Below are 8,818 nucleotides of genomic sequence, written 5' to 3' on the forward strand. Positions count from 1 at the left end.
TATGTCCCTCTCCCAGAGCTGCAGATTCAATGCCATCCTTAGAAATAAATTCTTCTGGGAGGAGGGGCAGGTGTCCACTTATTATTTGGGACTGGGGCTGGCCCCCTAGACCTCTCCACTGGTTTCCTACTCCACACCAGCATGTTGCATTCACATATTGAAGGACTGAGTTGAAGTCTGGTCCCTCTATTCAGTCTGTAGGCTGAGCAAATAATCTGAGGAACTGCATTATATAAAGAAGAATTCAGCATCAAAATTTGAGGAAAGCTCATTCACAACCTGCAATTGTCAGATGGCACAACCTTACTCGCTGAAAGCCAAGAGGACTTGAAGCAATTAGTGATGAAGGTCAAGGATGACAGACTTTGGACCAAGAAAGAGCATTATGATAAACAGAGAATAGATTGAATTTGTCAAGGATTTCATTTTACTTAAGTCCACCATCAATGTTCATAGAAACATCAGTCTAGAACTCAAACGAGGCACTGCATTGGACAAATCCTCGTACTTCCTCTACACCTAGTAGAATGCCTTGTGTATTATAGATGCTTATCAAAGTATTATTGAATTGAATTAAAATGAACTCGAGGGTAGACCGTATCTTCTTGGGTTCCAAAGGCCCTTTTACTCTTTGGATGGCTGCTTCTTTCCCTCTACCTGCAGACGAAGACTTTAGTGATGGTCCTTCTCTCCCCTGCAGGTGGCCTATGACATGGGGGATTATTACCACGCCATCACGTGGCTGGAGGAGGCTGTCAGTCTCTTTCGAGGCTCCTACGGAGAATGGAACACAGAGGATGAGGCAAGTCTAGAAGATGCCTTGGATCACTTGGCTTTTGCCTATTTCCAGGTAGGGGAGTAAACGAGGCTTGATGTGTTCATCGTCATCAACACGATGTTTCCAGCTCTACAGTTTTCTAAGCATGTTCATTTCTTCCATCTTCCCAACAGAGTAAAAAATATTAAAAATGAGTTAAACAGGGCAGTTAGGTTATTTCATGATTTTGGTATCACATCGGAGTAAATCACATCTCCAGGAGATTTTTTAAAATTTATCATAGAACTGGGATTGGAACTCACACCCATCAAATTTGAGCCCAGCGCTCTTTGCCATGCACCAACTACTTTTAAAAATAGTGTTTTTAAAAAATATCTAATGGGTTTGTGGTAAATGCAGGTCACACTGCGGACTCTCAACAACTCATTTCTTCACAAATATGCTATGATGTTGCCGACACCCAAGGATGAAGTTTGGTATTTCCTCTCCCATCTGCAATTGAGTCTCATTATCAAATGACTAAGGTTCAGTTACCAGATCCTAGTTCTCTTGCACCAGTCTTGGTACCTCCTGGAGGTGTTATTTTTCCCTCGGCAGTGCTGATGCATTAAGGAGCTCCAGAGGCACCGTGGTTAAAGTTTGGGGGCTCCGCTGAAGAAGACGGGTGGGTTGAACTACAGCCGCTCTGTGGGAGAAAGATGTGCTCATCTGCATCTGTAACGATGTACAGCCTTGGAAATCTGTGAGTCAGAGTCAACTTGATGGCAATGAATGTGGTTGTTAGGGGGTTGATCCACTACCTGTAATGCTTCACCTGGAAGCCCATTTCCCTAAATCTGTGAGCAGCCCTCCTTTTGTGTACCTTGAGTTGGACGGTCTTCAGAAATAGGGTGGACATTCTACCATGGAGCAAATTCCCTAGAGTTCCCAAAGCGGACCAGCCAGGTCGGTTTCCTACATTCCTTTTCCTCCCCAATTCTCCTGAGTCAAGGGAGAGGGGAGAATGTGGGTGGCCCGAAACCGTACTTTGCTGTCAAAATAGAATTACTCTCAGGACAGAAAGCACACTGTTGCTTTCAAGAACGTTCTCCTAAGTGCATCTTGCAGTAAACCATTCCAAGGTGCTCTGCTAAACGTTCTTGCTCAATTGCTACGTGTTGAAGCTAAAACAGCCCCACTGTCATGGAACAAAGCGGGCTGAGAAGTAAATGCATTTCTTTCATGTGGTTTATTTATTTATTTTATTAAAAGATCACTTTATTGGGGACTCATAACTCTTGCTGGAATCCATACATCGATGGCATCCGGCATGTTTGTACAAATGTTGCCTTCATTCTTTTCTAGACGTTTACTTTCTATTGAGCCCTTCGTATCAGCACCTCTTTTTATCCCTCCCTCCCTTCAGCCCTCATAGCCCCTTGATGGATTATAAATTATTATTATTTTAATGAACTTTAATTAACGAAGAAAATGGAGAAATGACCTGGAGAAAATCAGAGAATATTAACCAAAGCAGATTGTCAACATTCCACATATAGTCCTTAATCCTTAGTTCTTTGTTGTTGTTTTTAACTATAATGCAGTCATTTCTCCTCTACTCACTGGTAGACTCTCCCTCCACAGTGGTGCTCTGTCTGGTGAAATGCTACTTCTCGTACAGGGCTCAGCTCAGATGTCACTCCTTCCTACAGTCTTTCTGAATGCTCCTCAGACTGCCCACCCTCCCCTCCTTGGACTGCTTAGAGCAGAACACATGTAGGGGACTGACACTCACCCCCACCCCCAATTAATTAGGAGTAGATGTCTCCACACGAACCATTCATAGCTTCAGTTCGTCTGTGTCTTACATATGCCATATAGCTGCCCACCAGCAGTTGATTCCAACTCAGAGCAACGCTTGGGCCAGGGTAGAACTGGCCCTGTGGGTTTCCACGGCGGCAGTTCTTTACAGGAGTAGAAAGTAGGAGTGGCTGGGGATTTCCAACTGCTGACCTTGTGGTTAGCAGCATATATTTTAATTTGAAAACAAAGCAAAAACCAACTTCAGGAACTACAGTGCTCCTGAGTGTAGGAATGTGATCAAGCCATAGTGTCTCGAGTCAGACCCGGCTCGTCGTCTGTGGAAAGATGGGCAGGTTAGTTCATCTCCCTGGGTCTGGTCTCAGTGTTCTTATCTGTCAAAGAAGAAGACTGATGATATTCACCTTGACGTTCTGTTAGGCAGCCTAAAGGGACCAGTGCACAATGTAAAGCCCTTTACACAATGTGTGGCGTAGCGCACTGCTCAGTGATGCATGCCACTGCCACGAGCGGCCGCTACCAATGTCCGCGCCCCTTCTCGGGCCTAGCATTCTTTAGTTTATACCAGCAGTTCTCAACCTGTGGGTCGCGACCCCGTTGGGGGTCGAAAGACTCTCACAGGGGTCACCCGATTCATAACAGTAGCAAAATGACAGTGATGAAGTAGCAATGAAAATAATTTTATGGTTAGAGGGATCACCACCACATGAGGAACTGTATGAAAGGGTCGCGGCATTAGGAAGGTTGAGAACCACTGGTTTATTAATTTTTTTCTGACCACTGGCTTATACAGTTCCAAAAATATCCAACTGAAACCTCACAAGCAATTCTAACTTTGGCCTTGATAAAATATAATTGTATTCTGTGAATAAGTCCTTGAGTTTAAAAGAGATGTAAGACTATAGCTTAGTTTTCTTCATATCACAAAACTTTGAAGAAGCCACAAAACAAAAACCCGCATCTGTGTCGCTTCTGACTCCTGGGAACGCCGTGTGTTACAGAGTGGAGCCAGGCTGCCTGAGGTCTTCAGTGGCTGGTATCCTTATGGAAGTAGATTGCCAGGCCTTTCTTCCTCAGTGTTTACAGGTAGACTCACACCACCAACCTGGGTTCAGCCAAATGTACAAGTGACTTTATAGAAACTATTACTTGGAGTTACTACCCGGCTATATGAAATCCCCAGTGTTGAACGATAACAGTCAGATATGGGACAGAATGCTTGATGATCTTAAACAATTAGAAACAATTCAGAGGTCTCACAATATGGGGCTGGTGAGATCCTCCATGTTGTAAATTCTGTGTGGAGTAAAATGCAGCCTTTAAAAACTACCAAGTCTGTGTAATAACAAAAAATACATTGGCAATAATGTAGACAGGAACCTTGGGATTTGACAAATAAAACTATATGCATAATTTTTAAAGTATATATAAAATATGGGAGAAAGCTGAGGCTTCCTACTTCTGTAAAGAGTTACAGCTTCGGAAATTCACGGGCGTTCACCCCTGTCCTAGAGTGTTGCTCTAGAATGGACTCAAGGGTAGTAGGCAGTGGTAGTGTACAAAGTGTAATTACAACTGTGTAAAAACGACGTTATCTCAAGCACTTAAGTAAGTGGGGCTTCAGTTCTTTTCTGGTTTTCATATTTTTTATAATGTGCTTATTATTTCTTTTATTGTTACGACGCTTTTCTTAAAAGATGCAGAAATAAAATGATTGAAAGCAAATGCCAGACCATGGGCCAAGCAGTGCCCAGCTCAGGACAGCAGCCCCCTTCTGCTGGATTCCTTTCCCCAGATTTGCCTGCAAAGACACTGTTTGCCTTTGACCATGGTTTCCTTAGGAGTGACTAGCCCCTGGGAGAGATCATTGCTATGCAGTGGGCATGGTTCCCATGTGACTTCGGCCTTCACCGCTCTGTGGCTAACTTCCGTAGACTCTAGGAATTCCTGAGCCTGCAGAGCAAGTTATCCCCTCTCTTTTTGGTACTAGAATGTTTCTAGTTTCATAATAAAACGCTGTGCCTTTGCGTGCTTCACAGTTTGGAGGCACAAGAAAGTTTCTTTTTCTGCCTTCGTGGGAAGGGTGGGTTTTTGGAATTGCACCAGGTTCACTCAGTGTCACGCAGTCCAGGGAGAGCTGCCCCTGTGGGTCTCCGAGGTTGGGGCTCCGAACCGCTCACCTGGCCTTGGCAGTACAGCACGTCATCTACTTTGCCACCGGGGCTCTTCGGGGAGCACCGAGTCATTTGTCAATGAGCCACTGGGGGACACTTGTGGAGGAGGGCCACTCATAAATCAGCAGCGAGTCCGGATTGAAAAGAAGGACCTTTCATATAGCGACTGCTCACGTTCATTAGTCTCGGGACCTACTCGGGATCAAGTGGTGAAAACACTTGAGAGGCTTTTGTTATTATTAATCCACTTACGGATTTAGTCAGAGGAGACCCCCTCTGTGCCACTAACGACAGGCTCTCCCCTTTTTCTTTGTAGGCAGGAAATGTCTCTCGTGCCCTCAGCCTCTCCCGTGAGTTTCTTCGCTACAGTACGTAACACGTAATGATCAAGAGAAACCAAAGGTCTGACTGACGTGGGAAAGTTCCTCGGTTCCGGGTCACTAGTCCCAGCAAAGGAAATAGTGATGTCTGTTGTTATTCTTCCAAAGCCAAGGTGCAGGACACGTTGCAGATGTCCGAAGAAATCTCACTTAGTGTGCAGATCAGTACACTGGGGGTAATTTTTAAGTTAGAAAATACAAAGAAGTGTTATCAGCCTGTCCTTCCCGCCCCCACCCTTGCTCAATCAGTTATATAAGAGCGTTGCTTCCATGGGGAACGAGGCCAGGATCCAGAGCCAGTTGCTTCAGAGACATGTTAAAGACCCCGAATTTGAAAGTGGACCTGGGAATGAGTGAAATCAATGAGCGCTGTGTGTGTCCGGAGGAGAGCGACCGGGCCTGACTCTCCACTTGAGAAGGATCGATTCTTGCCTTTCAATGGGGCTCTTATGCTGTACAAGCTTCCTGCCCCGTCAGCTGCCTGCCCCCTGAGACTCAAACCGGGGGAGGTGCTTTCTCCCTCACTGCTCACTGCTGCCCCTGGAAATTCTTGCATCAAAGTCTGATGGCAGGCGGCTCCCTAGAGCGTTCCTTCCACAAGCTATTCAGGCACCGAGGTCAGACTCCCGGCCATCGTTGGTTTTTGTAAGATTGATAACTGTTCCATGTGCTTGCTAAGTGCCGTTGGGTTGGTTCTGACCCAGCGACCCTCTGGGCGGCACGGACACTGTCTGGTCCTGAGCCGTCCTCACCATAGCTGTGAGGTCGAAGCCCCTTCTTGCAGCGACAGTCAGCCCATCTCCTTGAGGGTCTTCCTCTTTCTCGCTGCCCCCTCTACTGTACCAAGCATGATGTCTTTCCCCAGGGACTGGTTTCCCCTGATAACATGTCCAGAGTCCATGAGATGAAGTTTCGCCATCCTAACTTTGTTTAAAAAACATTTTATTGGGGGCTCATACAACTCTTATCACAATCCATCCATACATCCATTGTGTCAAGCACATTTGTACATTCATTGCCCTCATCATTCTCAAAACATTTGCTCTCTACCTAAGCCCCTGGAATCAGCTCCTCATTTCCCCCCTCCCACCCCCTCCCTCGTGAAGCCTTTATAATTTATAAATTATTATTTTGTCATGTCTTATACTGTCCGACATCTCCCTTTGCCCATTTTTCTGTTGTCGGTCCCCCAGGAAGGAGGTTATATGTAGATCCTTATAATCGGTTCCCCCTTTCTACCCCACCTTCTCTCATCATAACTTCTAAAGAGCAATCATTATTGTTTTAAAATATTTATAATCTATTTCCTGTAGGACTTGACAATTGTATTTATTCACAGCTTTTGAGAATTGTGGTGAAACCTGAAGGGGCTTCCAAAAGCTTGTAGAATAATTCTCTTATCTTTCCATTTCATTTTTCCATGAACTTTTTAATGCTTAGTATACATAATAAAATATTTGCCATTTCAACCATTTTGTGGGTGTAATTCAGTGACATTATTCATCCCGTTGTGCAACCCTTACCACTACCTGCTTCCAACCTTTCCCTCACTCATGACAGACATGCTGTGTCCCTTAAGCATTAACTCCTCCTCCCTTCTTCCCGCCTGCTCTGGAATCCACTAAGAAACACTGGTCTCTAAGCACTTATCTTCTGTAGACAACTCATGTAAGTAGGCTCACGGCATATTTTTCCTCTCATGCATCACAGTTCACCCAGCCTAACACGGTCAAGTCTTCCACGCCATCACATGACTCAGAACTTGACGGTGTGAAGGTCATGTAGGGAGACTGAAGGACTTGGTGGAATCGAGAAGGAATGTGCTTCCTGTTCTCCAGGGAAGATGGGTTAGGTCTATTACAGGCTTTGGTTCTTTGGACTTGTCTTTCACAGCACGTGCCATGTTTCCTTACCTCAAAACTCACTGCTCAAAAATCAAGTCGGCTCGGACTCTGATCACCCTATGGACTGCCCTGTGGGATTCTGAGAGGGCTGTAACGTCTCATCTGTCTCCTGAGGGACTGGCAAGGTGGAACTGCTGACCTTGTGGTGCCCAGCCTAAGGCACAGCCCACACCACCACCAGGGCTTAGTAGTTCCTCAATGAGTTTTTCCAACTAGGTTCTAAACGCTAGGAGATTAGCCTCAATCATGATCTCTGACATATTGCCATCGAAGATTGATTACATGGATGGTTGGATGGAGGAGTGAATGAATAAGGTCTCTTTCCTATGCCTGCAGCTAGCCATCACACTATCTTAACCGTCTACACGATCCCATGAGCTAAGAATGTAAGAACCAACTTCCTCCCAAAGCCCTTTGCACCTTTGGTAGGCTGAGATCTACCAGGTCCAACTCGATCATCTCTTAAGATTCCAGAAACCCCTGTGGTGTTGTACGTTGCCTTGAGTAGTTATTCATTGTGCCCACTTGCTAGGCCTGTGTGGCAGTGAACCTGCAGGAGACCTGGGCAGGATGCCATGTTTGCTGATGTGTCTTACTCCAACTCTGACTTCTCTCAGGTCCAGATAATAAGAGAATGGCCAGGAATGTCCTGAAATATGAAAGGCTTTTGACTGAGCACCCCAAAAGAATGGTGGCTGAAGCCGTCATCCAGAGACCCAATGTCCCCCACCTGCAGACCAGAGAGACCTACGAGGGATTGTGTCAGACGCTAGGATCCCAGGTAGGATTCCTCAGGAAAGGGGAAAGGGGAACAGGCTTGGCTAAAACATGAGGAGGGAGAACTGGGAGAATGTGGGGGAGAAAAGGCTGATGCATTAAAGCCATAAAGCTCCCTTGGGCAGCATCAGAAGGGCCACATTCTGTATCTGACAGTCTGTTTCTTAGGTCCTGGAAATCCTCATTTGTTTCTGCTCCTAGATCATTCTTCTCTCATGCCGAGTCTTCTCTTGCCTTCCAGCCCACTCACTATCAGATCCCTACCCTCTACTGCTCCTTGGAGACCAACTCTAGCCCCTACCTGCTGCTCCAACCGGTCCGGAAGGAGGTCATCCACCTGGAGCCCTATGTTGTCCTCTACCATGACTTTGTCAGTGACCTGGAGGCTCAGAAAATCAGGGAGCTGGCAGATCCTTGGGTGAGTGTTCCCAAAGCCTGCCAAGCACTTCCCTTTGTGTTTTTCCATGTGTGGAGTCAGAGCACAGCAGCCGGGACACCAAGACACTTCATTAGTCTGGGAGTTCTGCATGCCAACATCCCGTATGCTGGATAGAAGGGACGAAAGGGTGACGTGACAGGGCCATGAGTGGAATTCCAGTGCAGTCATACAGAGGACAGAGTGGACAGATGATCTGGTTCAGCTTCCTTTTTTTGTTATAGTGGAAACTGAGGCCTAGAGAAGGGAGGAACTGGATTTAGGTCATGCATTTCGCTAGTGACAGAGCCACAGCTGGGGCTGCGAGGTCCATCGATTGCTGTTCTGCCATTCCCCCTTCTTGTATCAGTTAACTTCGACTAAGGTAAGCTTGGGCATGACTCTCCACTTGAGAAGGATCGATTCTTGCCTTTCAATGGGGCTCTTATGCTGTACAAGCTTCCTGCCCGTCAGCTGCCTGCCCCCTGAGACTCAAACCGGGGGAGGTGCTTTCTCCCTCACTGCTCACTGCTGCCCCTGGAAATTCTTGCATCAAAGTCTGATGGCAGGCGGCTCCCTAGAGCGTTCCT

General features: G+C 46.3%; 1 protein-coding gene across 1 annotated transcript in view; it reads left to right on the forward strand.

Annotated features, from left to right (window-relative positions):
* P4HA3 (prolyl 4-hydroxylase subunit alpha 3) overlaps positions 1-8,818 on the forward strand; it is a 37,540-nt gene that overhangs the window by 11,282 nt on the left and 17,440 nt on the right. Inside the window, exons 4-7 of the mRNA XM_004708922.4 lie at positions 701-850; positions 5,069-5,120; positions 7,654-7,817; positions 8,055-8,231. Of these exons, the coding sequence (XP_004708979.1) occupies positions 701-850; positions 5,069-5,120; positions 7,654-7,817; positions 8,055-8,231 (543 nt within the window). The remainder of the gene's footprint in view (positions 1-700; positions 851-5,068; positions 5,121-7,653; positions 7,818-8,054; positions 8,232-8,818) is intronic.

This window comes from Echinops telfairi, unplaced genomic scaffold (assembly GCF_000313985.2).
Source record: "Echinops telfairi isolate 266 unplaced genomic scaffold, ASM31398v2 ScPeMD7_1713;HRSCAF=2227, whole genome shotgun sequence".
NCBI lineage: Eukaryota > Metazoa > Chordata > Mammalia > Afrosoricida > Tenrecidae > Echinops > Echinops telfairi.